This window comes from Pyrgilauda ruficollis, unplaced genomic scaffold, assembly GCF_017590135.1.
Source record: "Pyrgilauda ruficollis isolate IOZ18807 unplaced genomic scaffold, ASM1759013v1 scaffold56, whole genome shotgun sequence".
NCBI classification, from domain to species: Eukaryota; Metazoa; Chordata; class Aves; order Passeriformes; family Passeridae; genus Pyrgilauda; species Pyrgilauda ruficollis.
This window is the reverse complement of record NW_024527266.1, coordinates 2,964,823-2,986,651: the sequence shown is the minus strand read 5'-3', so window position 1 is coordinate 2,986,651 and position 21,829 is coordinate 2,964,823. Positions and strand designations below refer to the sequence as shown.

At 51.8% G+C, this 21,829-nt stretch overlaps 2 protein-coding genes across 2 annotated transcripts in view; both read right to left on the bottom strand.

Moving 5' to 3' along the window:
- Positions 1–19,458: 19,458 nt before the first annotated feature.
- On the bottom strand, positions 19,459–21,829 carry LOC121361203 (pyridoxal phosphatase). Its single transcript, XM_041481666.1, has 2 exons — positions 21,253–21,829; positions 19,459–21,000 (listed from the first exon to the last, which is right to left on the bottom strand). The coding sequence occupies exons 1-2, from the start codon at positions 21,827–21,829 to the stop codon at positions 20,675–20,677; spliced, it is 903 nt and encodes a 300-aa protein (XP_041337600.1). The 3' UTR covers positions 19,459–20,674.
- The window catches only part of SH3BP1 (SH3 domain binding protein 1), an 11,900-nt gene continuing 10,944 nt past the window's right edge, over positions 20,874–21,829 (bottom strand). The window contains exon 19 of the mRNA XM_041481665.1: positions 20,874–21,000. The gene's annotated coding sequence lies outside the window, so the exon portion shown is untranslated. The remainder of the gene's footprint in view (positions 21,001–21,829) is intronic.

The following is a 21,829-nucleotide window of genomic DNA, read 5'->3' as shown; positions in this document are numbered from 1 at the left end:
AAGTGGTCATATGGATCAAGACTCGGCGGGACGGGTCTGTAGTGAGGGTGGGGCTCTTCAGCTCTAGTTAAATCGGGAGTTAAATGTCACTGAGCACACATAGTGCCTCAGAAACTCTTTGTAGACCAGGTGAAACCCCATTAACAGGACTGACGCTGCATCCAGTGTCACTAAGCTGCACTATGAATCCTTTCTGTCCCCAGAGACTGCCCAGCTGCCCACCCAGCCTTTACCACTCACTTTTGTAGGTATGGGAACCAAAGGAGGGAAAACAGCCCTTTTTCTACAGACCCACAGGCACCTTCAAAGCTGTACAGTTCATTTTGGCTGCAGGGCAGAGTAAGCCAGGAGGAAGACACCTTGGAAGGTTGGGAAGAAATTAACTGGGAAAGTGGAGAGCCTGGCTTTTGGTTCTACCCTGAACACAGCTAGGGGCCTGAGGAAGAAGGGGATGGGGGCAAAATGCTTCTATCACAATAAACCTTAGGATCTATATGTCTTTTATCTGCCTCTGTGTTCTCTTTGTGGCAAGTATGATTCACTGGGTGAAAGGATTCCTTTGGAAAAAGTTACCCAATTACTACATGGCTCAACTGTAATTACACTGAAGGAAGAGGGAAAAATTCAGGCAGTGTGCCAAGCCTGTGGCTTAGAGCTCTCCTTGTCTTGCATATTTGTCTCTAAATCACAAGACGCTCTGTGATTTCCTTAAGAGGCCCAGAACTGAAACTCTCTGAAACAATTTTTTCTTCCATGACTGTGAGGCCCATCAGTTCCCTCTCTGCTGAGGATGTGAGAGTCCCCAGCCCTGTTACCCCCTCTAGTATGACCCCTGAGGATGGCACTGCTGAGTATTTCCAGGTGATGCCATCAATGCCAGCAGAGGTAGCAGGGAGACCCTCTTGCCTGCCTGCTGGAGAGGGCAGAAACAGGCTCCAGACTTTGGCCAGGTTGCTGATCACTCCATGATACAAGGGGGCTAGAGTAGAGGCCAAAGTGGTCTTCTCTGCTCTGACATGCCTGTTCCCCTTTCTCCTTCTGGTCACTTGCCCCAGGGGTCAGTCCTGAGCCTGATCAAGGGATCATGTTGTGCAGGATGAGAAATGCTCCATATGAGGAGGAGAAAAAGTAGAGTCAGCCTCCCTCTGCTTGGGATCTGTGTGTTATTAAATCAATTCCTTTCAAATCCAAGGTTTTGTGAGACTAAACCCCAGGCATCTCTCCAAGTACTTGAGCTGCTGCTGGAGCCATGGTCTAGGGGGCTGGACTGGCAAGGACTGTTGGATGGAGAAGGGAAATGTGTAAATATTTGCTCTCTTGGAGATGGAGGTGGAGGGGGCCTTTTAAAAGCTATGGGGTAAGTTCTGTGTTTTCTGCAGCATTTCTGGCACTGTGACCAAGCCTTAGCAGCCACCAAGTCCTTGAGTTATGTCTGTCCAGGGACCTTCCTCCAAATGCTGCTGGGGAGATTAGAGACCAGCTAATGGCTAAGAGATGATAATGAAGGAGGGGCTACCATTCCAGAGAAGGTGCTTAAAGAGCTATTCACATCAAGGAAATTCAGGTTTCAGGCTTGAGTCTACCTCAGGCAGCCTGTATTTGTCTGCTAGAAGTCCAGGTGTCTCCACTGGTTTTCATGAAACCTTGAATTAAATGGCATTAGCACAACAGGCTAATACCACAGGCAAGGGGGCCATGGGGTGCCCCATTGCCTGCAGGCCATGGGCCACCACCATCAGGACAATGTCATGTTGGCCTTCCTGTTGGAGACATCATGATGAGATGACAAACTCTAAAGCTCCAGAATTAGTACCCTCACAAGGGATGGCTGAACTGAGGGGAGGAAAGGTCCCTGCTCACCCTGGTGTCACAGCAGGCAGGGATGGTGTCCCCAGGTGTGCTGACACCTACTCCACCACACTGGAGACACAGAGGTGCTTGCCTGTGATTTTCAGGAGCAATGTGGTGTAGGAAGAGCCACTGTGGGTTGAGAAGGGTAGAGCCAGACTGGCTAGAGCTGGCAGTCTTCACCGCCTGTCACCTCCTTCCTTATCAGTGTGCAGTGGGCCAGCCAGGGGATGTGCCAGCAGTTTAGCAGCCCATTTGATCTGCAAAGGATGCAGATGAGGAAGATGAGGACAGATCACAACAGACTTCAGTGTCATGAGCTTGTGTGGGAGCTCTATACTGGGACAGGGCTCTTCTCCACCATTCCTGCTTCTCCTCACCAGAAGAGCTCTCCTGCATAACATTTTAAATCCTAGCTTTGTATTAGAGGCAGAGTCACTGATCTGCTTTGTAACTGAGGGAGCAAAGGTCTTTTCTCAGTCCAAAGGGAGTTGAATGGATGTGATGCTCTTGCTTCAAACAGCACTCTTGTCCATACCAAACTCTTGGCCAGAGGGAGCCGTGAGTGTGGAGAGAGGAGTAATGACTGTGGGATATGACTTCAGCAGTGTCTCACCTCTGGTTATGAGGGTGAGGCAGGTGGTGTTTGCATCTGCACCTGCTTTCTGCAAACTGGGGTTGTGTCCTGGACAGGACGGAGCCAGGAAAAGCGGGTGTAGAAGAGCCAGCTGCCATGATGGGGACAGACCAAATTCACAGAAAATTCACACAGGTATTCAAACCCAGGCATCATGGCAAAAACCCACCAAGCATGTACTATGCTAGGTCTAGGCACCCCACTCAGGTCCTGACCGTGGGCACCTCCAGTGTGGCCTGTGCTTCAGTCAGCTGCCTCCTGGGAGCAACTGGCTAACCTCTCGCTAGCCTTTCCTTGCACAATCTGCTCACTCTCCTTGGAAAGTGCAAATTGCCCTTGTGAGCAATCCCAGACAGTCCTCAAGCTTTTAATGCCTTTGGGGCCTGAACCCATCCCCCAGTGCTGGCTGTGACCCAACATTCCCATACCAGGGGCCACACATCCCTGTCTGTCCCTAGGGCTGCTCATGGTGCTCCTTGTGGCTCTTCTGTCAGGGCCTCAGCCTTCTTCCTACACTCTCCCTGGCACTCAAAGATCCCAGGCTGATCTCTCTGTGCTGAGATGGCATGTTTTCTTGAGATCACAGCCTCCCTCATGGACAACCTCACGCCTCCCAACCTCCAAGCTGCAATACACCTTAGGTTGAAGAGGGAAACGTGATTGCTAAAAGAGAGTTTCATCATTGTGAGCAGCTTTGATTTAGAGCATGCCTTCTGGTCTGGCTGATAGCACTGGTGTGGCTCTGCATAGCCAGACTGGTCCTGCGGTCTGAGGGCTGGAGTCCAGCTAGTGCAAGCTGTAGGGTTGAGTTGGAACACTGGGCTGAGCCGAGGGGTGGCTCTAAACAAGGCGGTTTGGCAGCTGCCAAAGGGGAAGCCCAGTCAGGCAAGTGTCTAAAGCAAAAGAGGGAAGATCTACCCCAGATCTTCTTGTGAGGGATGCAGCAATACGTGGGGCATCCTGAGTGATGGCCTGAGAGGAGTGGGAAAGGGCCTGGCTGAGAAGCCCGTGGACCGAAGCCTGCTTGTACACTCTGTTCTTCAGGTGGCAAAAGCCTGTTTTGGCTGCAGTTACTCTTGCAGTGATTTGCCACACCTTTCCACTGGGAGAGAGCCTTTGTACCTGTTCAGCCACTTTGTGTTATGTGGCCTGTGGTATTTTAAACTAGGAATTAGGTGTGCTTAATTCAGATTTATTATGTTGTGGACACAGAGCCTCACATCAGGAATGAGCCACAGCAGGATCTCCCAAGCTTTGACTGCTGAAACATTTCCAACCACATCCAATTTCCTGGATTAGGAGCCGTCTGTGAGGCTCCAACTCCTGCTGACTCCAGAATCTCTGCTTTCATTGAATCAGTATGGTAATATGTTCCCAAGTGGTGAAGATAATCCTGCAAATGTTATCAAAGCGTACCTGGACAAGTGATTTATCCGGGCGAGCCTGATGTTACAGCTTGGGGAAGCAGGAATGACTCCTTGCACTAATGATGCTGGGATGTTAGTCACACCTCTAAGTGCATCCCGAGAGGTTCCCAAATCCATGCTCCCAACCTCCTCCCTTGCACCTCTGGCTGCTCACTCCGGGCTCCATCTTGCCTTTTGGGGTGCAAAGTCTGCGGTCTTTGCAGCGCTTAGTGGGGAAGGGAGTGTTCCTGGTGTGCCAGTGAGATGGTATCCCTGTGGCTGTGGGATGGACACAGCACCGTGGCCAGGGAGGCAGGGAGGGAGCTCGGTGCTGGGTCATGGCCACGGGCACCATAGACCAGCCTGTGTCAGCCCACGGAGGTGGTTGGCCCGAGCTGTTCAAGTGCTCTTCTGGCATGTGAGATCAGTGAGGGGACATCCACTGGTGAGGGCTAACTCCTCTGTCTGCTGGGGTGACAGGCAGCAAGATTCCTCACCTGACCATGCTGGAAATACCGACAGCACAGCAAAAGAGCCTTTGGTTACCTTGAGTGAAGGATCCTGACTTCGAGGCTGGAGCATGGGGTGTTAGCAGATCTTTAATCGGCAAGGCTCCAGGCCATCTGCTCTTCGGTTTAAGGACGCTTGGCCCAGGGCAGCACAGCAAAGGCTAGTCAAGGAGGAATGCTTCAGGAAAGCACGCTCTTGGTTTTGACACAGAGAGGTTGCTCACAATGACATAGCCTGGACCAGGGCGTTGCTGCATGTAGAGTGTTTCCAAAAGCTACAAACACAGGTTAAACAAAGCATGGCAATTGCTGCTGAGCTGGAGGGGAACAGCAAACTGGGGAGAGCTGTACAGTGAATGGAGCAAGTCTTAAGTTCTGCTGTTAACAAAGTACAATTAGGGACCTCATACAAGTCTGACTTTGAAGCCGATAATATTTTTCATATTTAAAAAAAGTGCAAAATCAACTTCTGACTGGTGGCATGAATTTCCAATTTTCTTCAAATAAATCAAAGAAACAGAAGGAAAGGTAAAGATAGAAGTGAAAATTAGTTGGGGTGCAGCATGTGTTGTTCAGGTTGTGCAGGCACTGAAGGCAAGGCTTCAAACCTAACCTATAAGAAATGACAAATTTTGAAAGCAGGGCCACAAGCTCAGCAAATGCTGACTATAGAGGGGAAAACATTGCCACTGCTTGTCTGGATGTTGGCTAATGACTTCCAGAGGGCCTGCAACACGAGCCCCACACCACTGCTGCAGGACTGAAAGGTATAATTGTGCTAAAATATGACGCCAAGAATTATTTCTTGCTGCTCATTAGTGCTGGAAGTTCAAGGGCAAGGGAATGTAGCTCCATGCCTGATGGTCAGATGTTTCGTCACAGGTGTGCCCGAGCAGGAGAGCTGCTGGCTATTGCCTGACTGTGGCCACCGGCTCTGCGCTGCTGCAATACCCAAATTGGTGTCCTTGAGATGGCCTTAGAAACCTGCCATTTATTGAGCCTATTTCAAGCCTAGAAACAACCTGCTGAGGCATATTCGCTGTCTCATTTTTTGTCTTTTGTTAAAGTGACTTTTGAGATGCGCCAGGCAGAGTTTGTTTGCTGTACTTAATATGCAAATTGTAAGTGGATGCTGTGTTTGAACATGTTGCAGCAACCCAGGTGCTGGTTTCAGATCTTCCAACAAACAGTGCTCAGGAGAAGTATATTCATGGAACACAGGCACGTCCTCCTCCAACACCCTTGAGACTGAAACTCAGCTGCATGCCATTTTTCAGCAAGCAATGTGTGTAAAAACCAGTGTGTAATGATAATCCCGAAGAAAAGGGTTGCCATGTGCAGGCTTTGCTGCCAGGAATGACAAGAAGCCTGAAAACACCTGTTTGGTATTTTTTTGTGTGTATGGGAAATGGTACCTAGGATGTGGGCTGTGATGTTAGTCTCCACACATGTCAGAAACAGCAGCAGAGATGCTCAGGAGGTGAGACCAGCAGGGAGCCTGAGCACATCAGGTTTTACCCCCTGAGACAAACCCTGCTTGGGCCATTTCATCTACTTTGGCAAATGCATTCATCTGCAGCCAGCCCACGAGTTGGCATTAGGGGCACATCTCGTGCTTGGAGAGCCTCCAAAGCACGTGGGACCACAAGGCATCAACACAGCTGAACAGAAGCCAAGGCAGGCAAAAGACCAGCTTGGCCTTTCCAAAGGGGAATGGGGCCCCACCAGACAGCAAGGGCTGGAGAAAACAGAATTGTGTTGGGCAGATATGCAGCTGCTCTCCCTGGGGGTCCTGTGGGTGGCACAGCTCATCATTCCCCAACATGGATGCATCCTTCTGGCAGGGACAGAGCTGGTGCAGCCTGGGACTGTCCTCCACGGCTTGACTGGGGACCCTGAATCCCCCAAAACACCCTTGGGGGTTTCAGTAACATCCTTCACTTGGTGCCCCAAACATTTTGGTGTCAGTGAGTTCTGTTAGGCAGCTGCTGCCTGCCACCCTAGAGCCAGCTGGAACAATTACCCTGGTAAGCTGTCTGTTATCTGCCAGGATCAGCTGCTGAAATGGGAGGGTGTTTCAGCAGGGCTTGGCACCCTCATTTCCCTGAGGCTTACACTATTGGGGGGGAGAAAGTGCAGGGCACTTTCTGATGCTATCACAGTTTGGAGGCTGTGGAAAGCACTGCGATGTGTCATTCTCTGCCATGCTGTTGGTTCCCACTCCCTTGCAAGGGGGCCCAGACACCCTTGTGGCTGGTGGGCACACACACATCACTGCTGTCATGAGGCTGTGTTGCTCTTTTGGGAGCTTTTGCAAATGGATCCTTCCAAAGAAGCCCTTTGCAGAGCCATCTCTGCTGCTGCCACCAAGAACATCCACCCCCCGTCATGTCCCACACAAGGGCCTGCACTCCCTCACCTCTGGCTTCTCCAGCTTCCTTTGCACTCTGGGCAGAGAGCAGGTGCTGAAGCAGCCCACCAACACCCAAGCTGGGCTTTGCCAGCTTGCAGCACCTGGGAAGAGCTGACCTTTGGTGCTCAACCCAGTCCAAGTGTCAACTGTCCACGCCTCATGCAAAAGATAGGATCCACACTGGGCATCTCCTTGGTTCCCTCCTGCAGATCCTGAGCTGGGGCTGGTTCACAGCAGCAGCTGGTGGGGTGGTAATGCAGGTTATTTTGTCAGGAGCATGAGCTCTCACGGTCCCAGCACTAGCAGCACAGACATACTCTCCCTCTCTTCTGCCCTGTGTTCTTGGACAGAAGCTCCTTGGGCTCCTCAGCCTTTCCCAAACAAAGATCAGGTCATTTTTCCAGAAGAAGGCCAAGGACCAGCTTGTGTCCCAGCAGAATTGGGTGACTTGTGAAAAGGGCAGGAAGCATGTTGACACACTTAGTGCCAAAATGAACAATATGGCTTTGTTGTACAGGATTGTAGTCTTGCTCTTGTGATGGACATGGAGGCCAAGCACTGACAGACTCCTGACTTTTGCTGGGGGGATAAATCTTGACATGCCAGCCAACTGCTCGACCATATGTTAGGTGGGGAGCTTTTCTGTGGAACAGTTTTGAGGATTTTATGAAGCGTATTTAGCCTGTGGGCTGCTGGTTGAGAGATGTTTTGGTAGAGAGAAGGATCACAAGGGGCTGATGAGATGTAATATCAGCTTCTGATTCACCTTGTCACAGTGGGAATCTGGGGCAAGAGGGACGGACGTTCACTTGCAGCATCCACACGCCGGTGCTTTGGTGGCAAGTGCTGCTCGCATGAGCGTGAAGCCTGCTCTTCTCACCCAGCACAGAAGGTGAGGGAGGGTCCATCAGCCAGCCAGGTGTTTTTGGATATACCCTCCCTTCCCCATAGGCAGCTAGTCTGTGAGGCATGACCACGCTCTCTGTTCAGCCCACAGCAGGTTCACCATGAAGTCAAGGGCCCCTGCACCATCCAGAAGGTTCCCTGTACAGGGTGGATTATCTTCAAAAATCATGGATACCAGAGGTACTGGCCTCCAGGCCCTCAGGCATTTGCTCCAGAACAGGAAACAGCTGGGATTCATTATTTCCATTCCTAACAAAGCAAACAGGGGAAAACCAGGGGGGTTCTCCTGGTCTCTGTACTGGCTATATTTAGTCAGGCAGGTTCAATTTGTAATATAATCCACCTCCTCCCATTTAAAGGGAAGATGGGAGATGAGAGAAGTCCCCAGGTCAAACCCATGATAAGAAGGTAACCTTATAGGAAAAGCTCTGTCTCTACAAGGTCTGCTGTTGTGTAACCTTGCCCCGAGTGGGACAGGACCTTTGCAGGACCTAGCCCTAAGCCAAGCTCTGGGCAAGGCATCCCCCATACCAGGCAGGGTGAGCATCCTGGACTTGTTTCACTGGCTCTGCTGGGAGCAGAGAGAGATTGCTGCTGGCAGGAGCAATCCAAGGGCCACTGCTGGGTGCAGATGTTGGGTTGGAGCACTGTGAACTTGGTGCTGGACAGCCCCAAAAGAAGGCAACTTCTTTAGAGCTCAGTTTTGGCACCTCATGAAGTGCCTGCCAGCCCAGGGGCATAAGGAGAGGTCCAGAAATGGGGGCCAACCACACCCCTTGGTGACTGCCAATCTGCTCTCTGTTCAGGATAAGAGCTGTCGGGGAGGAAAGTCTCCCTGGGCAAGCAGGCATGAGCTGTGACTTTCTTGGAGAGAAATAAGCAGGGGGCAAAAGCCCCAGCTCTCCCAAATTGCTCCCCTTCTTAACAATAGTACTGTCAGCAAGGACTTGTGCTGTGTGACAGAGCTCCCCATGGCTCTTGGGGACTTATCTAACCTCTAACAAGATGCAGGGAGACATGCCATTCTGACAGTCCTTCCATGGAAAACAAAGGCATTTGTCTCTCTTTGTGGTGTCCCATTTATTTGGGGGAAGGGGAAGGAGAAACAGCAGAGAGCAGAACAGGGATTTGCCCCACGTGGTGCTTTATTCATCTGCCCTGGGGGTGCAAGCTCAGCTTTGTGGGCAGGGGATGTTTTACCTGCTGAGCAAGTCCATGAGGACCTGTGCACACGAGCAGGGATGAGTGGTGGAGGGGGAGCAGTGGCTGGGAGAAGGACCCATCAGGTCTGGTGGGGCTGGCTGCTGAGGGACAGCCCTACGAGAACCGCTTCTCCAGCCATGAAGGCTTGGGTCTGAAGAGGGTGGTCAAAAATACAATCAGCCTGTCAAAATCAGCCAGGGCACTCAGTCTTCCCAAGCTGGAAACCCACCCACTCAGCACAGGCTCCCACCCCATATCCCTGGAGCCTGGTCCCCTCTCAGAAAGACCCAGCCAGTCTCTTTGCTTGGGTGCCACAGAGGAAGCAGGGCTCTGTTTCCCCCTCTCCTCCTGCAGTGCTGGGGGCTGTGGGATGACTGCCTGCCATGCTCAGCTCTCCCTGCTGGTGTGAGAGGGTACCCATGAACTTGCTCGACAGGTAAAACCTTCCCTCCCTGGGAAGTCTCTCCCTGCATTTTATGACTGCTTACCTCTGAGCCAAGGATGCCTTTTTGGCAGCTCCAGGAGAGGGCCCGGCTGGGTGCGGAGTGCTGTTTTTCTCTGGGATTTTATTACTTGCTTTGTTTCTCAGGGTGTCTCAGCTGGCCTCCCTTCAAGCTCACCATTGCTTCATCACTATCCACTCTTTTCCTTCCACCAGCCCTGCACAGACCCCACACACAGCAGACAAACCACAGGCAGCACCTGGCACTTTCCAGAAAGCTCTCTGATGAAAAGAGACACAGCTGAGTCTTGCTACAAGCTCTGTGTAGACTGAACCATCCTTGTGATGTGTCTCATGGGCTGGGAAGGAGGTAGGGTTCATGCAGAACCTCTGCTGTATTCCCATCTCCTTCTTATCCCTTGCTCTGCTTGGAGCAGCCCTGACAGAGAAAACCCAACCCCTCATACCCATTCTTGGGAATCACAGGGCTGATGAGGTTTGGCCAGGTCAGCCGCAGAGATGCTGGGCTAAACCTCTTGAAAGCATGCAATGTGAGTGAAGAGCATGACTGGTCAGCTCACCAAAGGCAGCTGCTGCTGCCTGGGGAGCAGTCTCAAGGACTGACCCTGGATGCCAACCAGCTCCTCATCAAGTTGCCATTTCCCCTTTGTGAAACTTGCTTTCCCACTGCAGAAAGGTTAGGCTGTGCCTAGCACATGGCTGCATCTTATCTCACTTGGGAGACTGATGGTTTTACCCCTCAGGGTGAAACTGAGGTGCTGGGCTCTGCACTGCTATCCCATACAGAAGTGGGAATATGCTTGGCCATGCTGTGAGCTGACTATCCCTCTTTAGGCAGGAGGGTAACTGTTGGCTCAGAGTGATACTCTCATGGGGAGACTGGACACTTCCTGAGAAAGGCAGGCTCTTGGCAAATAATGTGCCACGAGCACTCTCTAGGCAGGGGGTGAGAGCTGCTGGAGATGGGATGGACTAGTTTGCTGGGCATGTGCTCTCCCTTTTTCAGGGCAGACTCACACATAGTTCAGAAAATTTGCATGCTTTGGGTTTTTTCGGCCTGGCACTGGTCACCAAAGATAGAATGACACCCCTATATGTTTGCAGGGCCCAAGGATGCGTGGCTCAGCCCAGCCGTGCAGAGCCCCAGAACTGTGCCAGGGTGTGGGTACCTGCAGTGGGCAGGTGAATCCCAGGAGAAGCCAGACAGCAGAAATGTATTATGTTTCACAGATGAGCTCATACATCTTTTTTAGCTTCCTGTAGTATTTCTAAAGACAGTATACCCTTTGGTCCCTCCAAGAGGCTGAAACATGAAATGCACTGCTTTTGTTTCCTACTTTCCTTTTTAATGCAATGCTGTTCAGTCTTCTGGTTTGTGTGTGCATGGTTCCAGAAACAGCATGATGTCTGCTAAAGAGAATCATCCAGCACTGTCATACCATGGATCAGATCTCAGCAGCACCAGCAGTGCTGGTGGGAATGCAGGTTTAAGCACGTAGCACAAGAGAGAGTCAGAGCTGGCCTGGTCAGGGGGAGAGAGGATGGCCAGTGAGCAAGCCGTGTTTTGGGATGACAACAGGGATCCTGAGACTTCTCAAGGCAGCTCCTCCCTGGGGGATTACCATACATCTCTGGGTCCCTCCCATAACCCACCAAAACAATTTTGCCTGTATGTTTTGCAGAGGGCTGGCACACCAGCTGTTATCACAGACAATCTGGGTGCCTGGATGAAAGCCTGCCTCTCACCCACACCCTGCACAGGTGGCTCCCCTTGCTCCCACTGCTGGTGGCATCTCAACACCACCCTGGCTGCCGGTGGACCAAGTCCCTGTCCTCCTCCGTCTGCAGCCAGGACAAGCACCGACAGGCCCCAGCTCCCCAGCAAGCCTTTGCCCAGCTGGCAGGTTTCAGCTCTGCCTGAGGAAGCCCAGTGAGCTTCCTCTCTGCATTGCACCAGGGTGCCAAGCCCAGTTTTGCTGCTGTCTGTGCCCGTGGGACTTGTGACCACAGGCCTGGCTCTCCCAGGGCTGGGATAGCTGGGCATGCTGTGGTGGCAGCCTCAGTGGTGTGGCAGCTGCCCTGCTCTGGTTGTCTGTGGCCTCCTCCTGTTGAAACATCACTCCTTGAGGGCAAACCTGCCAGGCACCAGTGAATGAGTTGGGATGAAAGTGAAGGCTGCCATTATTACATCATCAAGTTTGCATTCATGCAGCTTCCCAGCATCCTGCAACCATAGTCCCAGGTGCTCTCCTTCCCCCTGCCTGGCCAGCCCTGTGTAGCTGCAGAGGAGAAGGGGCACCGTTCCGTGCAATCTGGCTGCTCACCCACTGGATCAATAACTGCCCTCCATGTGAGCATGGAAATGGACACTGCACATGTGTTTGGGATTGCTGTACCCCTCAGAAGGGATTGCAGGTGCCTGTGGATGTCTCCCCCATCACAGAGATTTAAGTATCTGGAAGTGCTGCTAAGGGGTTTACAGCAGTGCCTGAACACATTACATCCTTTTTGATTTTGACTTGGAAAGGCAAAACCAATGTGCTACAGTTCTGAAAAGTAGATGAGACTCTTGTAGTGATGCAGCTGATGGAGCAATGAGTAAAGAAGCAAACAGAGTATCTGGTGTTCATCAGGAGTGGATGAAGAGTACTGCATAAGTCAGCTTTTGAAAGGAGGATAATGTGCAAACTGGAAAGCATACATCTATAGTAATTAAACTATGGAGCACTGGTGGAGGGCATGGTCCCCTGGAAGTATGACAGAAAATGCCCGTCACAGAAGGAGCTGATTAAGCATGCACAAAAGAGAGCTGTGACTTGGATGCAGACTGCAGGGCTGTTGGCCACATTGTGTGCCATTTGCTCTCCAGGACACAGCCTTTTGCATGCCAGCAACCAAGCTCTCCTGAGCAGAGACGCTTGCGTGACCAAGCCGCTGCCGACCGGAGCTGTGGGCTGAAGTAAGAATGAGCTGTGATGAGAAACAGCTCTGGAGCAGGGAGCTGCAGCTGCAGGGTGGCTGGCTGCACCCAGGGAGCCAGCAGCAGTTAGGGCCCTGCAGTGTCAACAATGTCTAGTAAAAGAAGCTGACACCCAAAGTACAGCCAAAATTGTCCGTGGGTATAAATCCAGCTTTTCAGCTCATGGGAAGGGGTCTTGTTGAACAACTCAGAGGAATGCAAGATTTGAATGTGCAAAGGAACAGGATTTCACACTCCTTCCCCAAGCAGCTGCCATTTATCAACCCATATTTCTGTGAGCTCGCTCGTATCGGCTGGGACGACATCCCACACCTTCCCATTCTGCTCTCCAACGTTCAGCTGTTCGCCCCTGCTGGCAAGCCTCTTGTCTTGTCGTGAAAGCATTCCTGTTACTGAGCATCAGACTGATGTGAAAATAACTGCGCTTTTTGCAGCACCAGCTTGCGTTGGGTTTACAGATCTATGGAGAAACGCTGATGTGGAACCTCCCACTCCTTTCCTCCTACTGAGACAGACAGACAGACAGTATGCTCAGGCAACAGTGAAAGTGAGGTCTTGCTGGAGAGCAATTTCAGCTGCACTTCTTTCTAATCAGTTGTATTTTTGTCTCTTACCCACACCGAGGCCTCTAGGTATCACCCAGCTGTGTGCTAAAGGACAGGGTAACAGCTGGTCTTGGCAGGTTGGATGGTGACAGGGATGCACAACTCACACTGTTATACAAGGAACAGCCAGGCAGTGGAGGCCCTGGTAGTGGTAACAGAAAGGTAAAAGGAAAGAGAAGATTTCATGGGAATATTATGAAATGGAAGAAAAATCTGGTGTCAATTAACTCCAGCCAGCACAATGGGAACACAATACAGGAGCCTCCTAACACAATACAGGAGCCTCCTACTTCTAGATTTATTTCCAGCCTAAAGAACAATAGTCCAGGGGATGGGAGGGTGAGATCCCTGGACTGATGCCTTACCAGGGTTGTCTAATTGACTTATTGCACCTGGCATAGCATCCAAGTTCAAGAGACAAGGAGCTTATAAGGATGATCCTTTACAGGTATCTTGCCCCTCTGCATTGCAGAACAATTCCATGAAAAAGGAGGAATTATGGGTATCAGTCTGGGTGCCTCCATGTTCTGAGCTTGGGGGCTTGCTGCCAGAAGAAGTCCCAGGGTAATTCATGTACTCCTTTTCCAGGTAGATGTATCTCTTTCTAAGTCACTACAGGAATCAGACAGATTTTCCTGATGCTGTTTGTGTCCCATTGCTGGACATGCTGTCCTGGAAAACTTGTAACACACCCAAAGGAGTAGTGACAGAGATTTGAATTGCATCAGCAAGCAGTACTATGGGGTCTGCCTCAGATCCTGCTACTTAAAGGGTGTGCCAAGCAGGACCATGTGCTACCTGCCACCCCAATCCCTGGGCTGACCTGAGGATCAGATATGCTCTTCTAGAAGGACTGAACAGTAGCAGTAGAACTACTGCTGTCACTGCTGCTGGGTCATCAGCAAGTGACAAGTGACCCAGAGGAAGACTACTTCTGTGGGAAGCTCTTCTGAGTATCCTTAATACCAGGCTGCCCCAACACATAACTGACAAGAAAGCAGCTCAAGAACCTGAGCCAACAGGCAAATTTCCAGCAACATGGGCTCAAGGGCATTCAGAGATGCTTATGGCCAAACAAGAGTCAGACACAGCGTGGGATTGCTCAATGACATGGGTCCTTTCAGCCCTGAAATTGTTGTGGGAAGGCAGCTAATGAGATTGTGATGAGTTGCAAGGCAGTGAGCATCATGAAACAACCTAAACACATCCTACACTCCTCACTGGAGGAATATGGCCACCCTGTCTCCTGAGCTGTGTCAGTGTCCAGGTAACCAAGACTGTGGCAGGCACGTGGTCCTCTAGCTGTACTTAGGTGCTGAACAGTGGCATATTGCCACTCTTCACACGTCTACCCCCAGCCTTGGCAAGTGCACAAGCAGGGACTGGCACTGCTCTGTGCCATTCACATGCTCTGCCTGAACCCAGTGGAGTAAAAAGCCTCCAAACACTAGGCCAGAGAAGGACACCAAGTCAGGAGCACCTCTGTTTCCTGAAGGAAGCCTTGCCAGGGCCACAATCACGTTATCCCAACAGGTGGGAAATCTCTAATCTACAGCTCACAAAGACTCAGTTTCCTCTGGCTTCTATGCTGCAGGGATAAACTATCTTACTTGCACATAGGCAGCTGCAGTATGACAGTGGAGTGTACCTGGAGGAAACAGAAACACAGACCTGAGTTGTTTCATCTTGCTTGAAACAGGTCAAGTATGGAAGCAATTCCTGCCCTAAATTTTACCCAGGTACCACTTTCTGTCCAGCTTCTGTGGAAGCCAGGCTAGAGGTTCAGCAAGGGCAGAAAGGCTGGCACAAGGCTTTTGAGTGACCTGATGGACAACCATTAAAAGGACAGGTTTCTTTCACCCACAATGTGTAAAGAGAGCATCTCAGTGCTCAGCAATATCCTATACAGACTGGAAACTGCTAGAGCTGCACAGCCAGCAGGCTAAATCACAAGGCAGAACAACCTGGATCGTCACAGGCAGCTGCCCTGTGATCTGGGAATGTTTCTGGCATCACGTCTCCCTTGTCTCCATGCTTACAGAGCTGACAGTGCTTTGCTGCAGTGGTGTACTGGTGGAGTCCTTAAGGGTTTTTAATTTCCCTCAGCAAGTTCACCATCTCCCAGGGAGTATAAGGAACACCTGAACAGCTTGTCTGCCAGGGCACTTCCAATACATTATCCACAGACAATTCCCAGACAGAGTCCAACAACAGCAGCAGTTCCTAGATATGCATAGCCATGTCATTCTCCTGGGCTGCTTGGTGTGTTTTCTGGGATCAGAGTCCATAGAGCACATGAGGCAGCAGTAAGGAAGGAAAAAAAATTGATAATGATTGAGAGATAGCAAAGGGGGACCTGAAAACCCATGTTATGGTGGGGATGGGACAATGCCCTGAGTAAAGAGTGAGGAGAGGGAAGCTGTGCTGCAGAGGAGGCACTTCTACCCACACTGCTGCTGGAGGAAGAGTAAATGCTGGTTGGTTCACCAGGGCAGGCAGTAACAGGCTGCTGCTCCTCACCTTCTCCTCCTCCCTGCTCCAGCTGCTGCAGGACAGGGTGGCGCCAGAGCTGCCTGCCTTGGCAGAGGGGGACTCTCACATCAGGTTGGGCAAGTATCGAGCGAGTTCCTAGGATCATGATCCTTTCTTGGCTCTGGAGGCACTTTCCCATGCAAAAAAACCTCCTCTGTCCTGCCAGTCTCAACACCTTCCAAACTGTCCCAGTTCTATTACCATGTCATTTGGCTGAACATTAACAGCTTCCCAGCCAGGATGATCTCCAGCTCCTCATGTTAAAGGTATTTGCTCACCAATTAATATCTTTGGACCCATTTGTTGTCTTCCTGAAGTGTCAGTCACTTGACCAACTTGACAATCTTCCATGATGAAATGGCTGGCTTGCTTGATGAGAGGAAAAGCAGTGGACTGTAGTAGTGTGGTTTTTTGTTTTATTAGTACGCTTACTGTTTGATTTGTAATTTTGTAGTTTCCTTATGCTGTCCTTTTTGACCCTGCCCCTTCCCCAGAACTTTCCTCACTCCTCCTTTCATTAGATGCCAGTTTCTCCCCAAACCTGCCTTCCCTCGAGAAACATCCTTGTCAGTTTTGTATTTCTCCAAACTCTATTAGTTCACTGAAACTGTTCTCCTCCCTTGAAATTCTTTATTGGTTTATACATTGTATTCCCCGCCTTGTTTTTCACTCCCAATTCTCCTGATTACTTAAAGATTGTATCCTCCCTTGAGACCTGCCCCTGTTTATAAGCTACTGTCTGCCCCCAGTTCGGGGTCCTGGGACGCTGAGAGGGGAAGATTTACCATGGAATAAAGGTACCCCAGTTCCGCCCCAGGACCTGTGGTGCTGCTCTTTTGTTTCCATGCCAAACTCCTACTGGTAGCTGGGATTTTGCCGAACTTGGAAGGGAGGCTGTCACACTCCTGTCTGTCACCATCTAGCCGGGACAAATGACAGGGGACATATACCCTGACTTCAGTAAGGCCTTTGGCACTGCCTCACACAGAATTCCCCTAGAGAAAATAATGGAAGTATGGGCTGGCTGAGGTAACAGTGAAGTGGACAGGAAACCGTGTGAACATCTGGGCCTAAGGAAAGCTGATCAGTGGCATAAAGTCTAGCTGGAGGCTTGTAATTAGGAGTGTCCCCCAGGGGTCAATACTGTTGTATTTATTCTGTTTAGCATCTTCATTAATGAACTGTATGATGAGGTAGAGTGTACCCTCAGCAAGTTTGCTGGTGACACAAAACTGGGAGGAGCAGCTGATACACCAGAGAGTTGTGGTCCCATCCAGAGTGACCTTGATAGGCTGGGAAAATGGGCTGGCAGGAACCTCGAAAAATTCAATGAGGAGAAGTGCAAAGTCCTTCACCTGGGAAACAATAACCCCAGGGACCAGTAAATATTGGGGACCACCCAGCTGGAAAGCAGCATGACAGAAAAGGGCCTGGGGTCCAGTGCTGAGCCCAGTTCTGGACTCCCTAGTACAAGAGTCAGAGACATATTGGAGGGAGTCCAGAGAAGGGGCACGAAGATGACTAAGGCAATAAAGCCTTGCCCAGAGCAGGCAATGCTTAGCAAGTTGCAGCTGACATCATCCAGCCAGTGGTTGCCACAGCAACTGCACTTATGGATGAAGGACAGGAGTTTTCTGGTCTAATGGAACAACTGCCACCTGTCTGGGTGTTGTTTCTGTTGCACAGCAGGACAGGGCAATGAGGTTTCTGAGGATGAGAAAATAAATACCTTTACTCACACTACACCAACTGGGGCTTCCCATCCTCTGTTCCACCCTCCTGTGTGCTGCCACAGCTCTACTCTTCACAGCCCTGTCCTCCCTGGCAACTGCACTGCTTCCCTAAACACTCAACCCAAGAAGAAAAGCTGTGTTAGACAAGAAGAAATCAGCTGACTTAGGCAAGAACCATTGCTTTTTTCAGTTTAAACAGCAGATGTTATATGCAGCCCTACCAGATCTATCCCAGAGGGAACCAAAGCCTGAACCCCATGAGGATCACAGACCCCTTACTGTCAGCAGCTGAAGGATGTCTGACAGGCTTGGGTAGGGAGCTCTTCACCCCCAGGGGTGCTGTCAGTCTAGTTTCCTAACAAGATCTGCCCACATGCACATCCATTACATGCAAGAGTGCTACTAGTAGGGGGAAGCCACACAAAACCAAAGCCTGGCAGAGCTGATGGACCCCTACAGTGCTGCTCCATCCCCGTTCAGAGCAGGAGCAGCTGCACTGAGGTATACAGGGCAGAAGTCACTCCTGCCTAATGATGAACCAAGGGAAGGACAGATAAACCCTTCTGCTCCAAGTCCACCCCTGCTTCATAGCAAAGCCCTCATGGAGAGACACAGCAGATGAAAAGAAGCTACATGGTCACAAGAGATAGGGATCAGCCATCACCTCTGCTGAGCTCTGTCTTCAGCAGCAGTCACATGAAAAAAACCTACTCTGCAGGCTCACCATTTGGAATCCAAAGGACAAACTCCAAAGTATCTTTGGAGAGGCCCCAAACACAGGCTGGAACACTCTGACCAGCCACTGAATTTCCTGTTTTGTTTCCAGTGTGCCAGCCTGGGAGACTACAGCCTGCAGCATCCCATCTGCTGTCTGGGAGAACTGGAAAGAGTAGAGCAGACAAGCGTTCACCCTCAAAGCACCCTAGAAGAAAGGGGGCATGTCCTGGAGATGTTCTCACTGTGCACAGTCTCCTCTGTAGACCCACATGTAACCAACTCAGCCTGGGAAATCTGCAGCCATACTGAGCACTTCCGGCTGTGGCCCCAAAGTCACAACAAATTTCAGCCTGATACAAGAACTGAGAGCTCTGAAAAATAAAAACCAGGGTCTGGGTATCTCTAGATTGGCAAGCCAAGTTAGCAGACACTTTAGGTCTCAATCTTGCTCTACTTAATGATGCAAGTGTTGATCAAGTACTCTTTAAGGGACTACCAGTCCTCTGATGGCCTAATTGGACATGGGACAGACAAAAGAGAGAAATGGGCATATACAAAGGGGACTGATTAAAATGACAGGCAATCTTCAGAAAGCTCTTTGGATGTTCTTTTCTTTTGGAAGGCTCTTTCCTAGGTTATTTTGGACAGAAAAAACAAAGAAGGCACTTGGCACCTGGAACTATCCTAGGGACAATAAGTTGCATCCAATCCTCCCGTGTGAGCTGACACCTTACACAGAGCACAGTTGTTGAATGCTCAGTGCTGATCTCTGCAGCAGGAGATGGGATGCTGGCTTGCCATCAACAGCAGTTAAAGGAGTCTGACAGACAAAGGGCAGGATTGGTTCCTGTATGGGGAATGGAGGCAAAGTACATTTGAGTCACTTCCGACTTTTCTTACCCAATCCGTTTTCGCCCTCTGGGCTGGGAGTACGGACAAACCCAGGACATGGCAACTATAGTTCAGTTAAGGTCACCCCAGGGGAACGGTGACAGCCATCTCCCTGTCACTTAAAGCATAGCAGAGTCAAGAAGGGTCACAGCAAAGCCTTGCCTGGGCAGTTCTCCCTGCAAACCCTATGCACATAACAGAGGTGGCACTCACCCCTTCCCCAGCAGGGCCACACACATCACTGGGGTCCACTTGGCTAGCAGAGGGCAGCCTTCAGGTGCAGCACAAGAGGTCACTGTTCCCCAGCAATGAATCCCTGTGCTGTGAAATGCAAAGGCAGCTGGCAAGGGTTGCATCTCTCCCTGCTCCAGGTGAGCTGGCTGGACCCTGCATCTCCACCACAGCCACACCGCCACCTCCACTGGTGCTGAGGCACCAGTGCTCCAGCAAAGGGCAGCTCCAACACACTAGCCACCAGACTACCCAGCTGTCTTGTCTACCCAGCAGCACCCCCTTGAGTGAGGAAAGGTCCTGCCATGTCCTCACCTCTGAGGGCTCAAAGATACCTAGGCAGTTCCATCTTGACGGGACCATGAGTGGAAAGAAAAGAGGTAATTTCCAGCCTATGCTCACACTTTATTATATACAGAGACACAGTGACTGTAAGAACATCAACATGGGACATGGACAGTAAGGGATGCCCAAAGGCACTCCCTTCTGTCCCCTTGGTGCAACCAGTCAGCATAATTTATACAAATAATACAATATTTGAACAATAAATAAGTTTGATAAATTAGATCAAGAAAATAAAAAAAAAAAAAACATAGAAAGACAAAGCAGCAAGGAATGATTTTGAGGACTGTGACACATTCACAGCAGTGACAACACCATCACCACCTCACCTGCACACTGGCAGCTGGAGCACAGACCCCCATCAGCACTTTTCTCTCACTGTACTATGACAAAATCCAACTGAGAAGGGGCAACGAGGGAGAGTCATACAGTTCACCAGTGCTGGGTTGTCATGGTCTAGGAGCCCTCTGTCCTTCAAAAGCCCCTTCACAAAGGGTGCTTGAAAACAAGGTACAACTGCAGACCCACTGTGCAGTCACAGCTTGTCTGTTTGGCACAGGAAAAAACCCTCAAACCGGCCTCTTCTGTCCTTCAGATGGACACTGGCACAGTTATTAACTGGGGCAGGGGGATAGTGAGGAAAACATCTCTAAGGAACAAGGGAGAGAAGAGATGAGGCAATGCTCTCTTTCACTTGTGGGAGGCACAGATGCTCTCATTCATGATTCCAGAGGTCTGGCATACTCCTTCCACATGTCCTGGCACTGATAGACACTGTGGCGGGGGGGGGGACAATGCCAGCCAATCCCCTGGCAAGGAGGGGGTTACCACAAGGACTGCAGGGATGCTGCTCAGAAGTAAAAGAGTTAAAAGTCAAAGGACACCAGTAAAAGGCCGCCACTGGTCATCCAAGGGAAAAATAACACTAAAGCAGCCAGTCCTGAGCCCCTGGAGAGGCCACACAGACACTGATTTGACCCCCCTGGCAGCTTCAAGGCCTCCAGCTCTCTCCCAAAGATGCTGGCAGCTGGCAGTGAGGGAGACAAGGACTCTGTCCATCATGGATAGCTCTCAACAGAAAGGAGACAACTTGAAACCTGTCTCCTCCTGCCAATCCCCTTCCCATTTTGCCCCAAAGAAGGATATTGGCATGTGAAGAAACCAGGAATTGAGGGAATAGGGCAGTGAGAGAGAAATGGGAACAGATGGAGATCTGGGATGGGGAACCTGACCCCTCTGCCCTCACATGTACAAACTGTTACTCATCCAGGCCTGGTATCAAGTCTGCAATACTGTCCACATAGTAATTGGGCACCAGATCCTTGGCGGCGGCGCTGTCGCTGGCCATGTAGGCCTGCGCCTCTTCCAGGCGGGACACGCCTGTCAGGGTGAGAATGGTGGCAAGGCCGCAGTTCTTGCCGAAGAGGATGTCTGTCTCCAGACGGTCTCCCACCATGAGGGTGCGGGATGGGTCGACACCGAAACGCTCCACGATGCAATCAAACATGTACGTGTTGGGCTTCCCCACCACCAGCGCCTTGCGGCCCGAAGCCGTTTCCACTGCGGCCGTGAGGCTGCCAGTCCCTGCAGGGAGGGAAGGAGGAGGAACAGAGCTGGCGGCGGGAAGCTCAGCCCCCGGCTCCCGCCACAGCACACGCGGGATGCCGGCAGCCCCGCTGCGGGAGCAGGCAGGGACGCGCCAGGGCATCCCTGCTCGTCCTGTCGCTCAGGGAACCGCCTCGCCTCGCCTCGCCTCGGACAGCGAACCCCACCCGAGGCCCCCCGCGCCACCAGCCCCTTCCCCCCGGGGCGGCGCGGGACGGGGCGCGGGCTCACCGGGGGTGCGCTGGCCGTCGCTGAGCGGGTGCCAGGGGTCGGGGTCGGTGGCCACCAGCAGGCACTGCGGGTCGCGCAGGTAGCCGCAGGCCTGCGCCAGCTTGGCGAAGGTGAACTGGTCGTCGTAGCCCACCAGGACGGCGCGCACCGGCTCGCCGGGTGCCGGCTCGCCCTCGCCCGCCAGCCGCAGCCCGGCGTCGCGCACCTCGCCGCGCAGCCCCTCGCCGCCCAGCACGAAGACGCGGCCGGCCCCGCTGCCGTTCCCGCCGCCGCCGAGGAGGCGCTGGCGGAGGAAGAGCGCGGAGCAGAGCGCCGAGCTGAAGACGTGCTCGGCGCGCACGCCGCGGAAGCCGAGACGGCTGAAACGCCGCTCCAGCTCGGCCACCGAGCGGCGGCTGTTATTGCTGACGAAAAGGGCGGCCTTGCCGCTGCGCCGCAGCCGCTCCAGCAGCTCGGGGGCGCCGGGCACGGCGCGCTCGCCCGCCCACAGGACGCCGTCGCAGTCGAAGAGCAGCCCCTGCGCCGGGCCCAGCACCTCCCGCAGCCCCGCGCCGCTCAGCCGCCGGCAGCTCGCCAT

What these genes read in the sequence shown, in the direction of transcription:
- LOC121361203 (XM_041481666.1), bottom strand. Translation starts at nt 21,829, where the DNA reads ATGGCGAGCTGCCGGCGGCTGAGCGGCGCGGGGCTGCGGGAGGTGCTG. An exon ending in CGACGGCCAGCGCACCCCCG is followed by an intron (nt 21,001 to 21,252) that starts GTGAGCCCGCGC and finishes CCCTCCCTGCAG; the next exon opens with GGACTGGCAGCCTCACGGCC.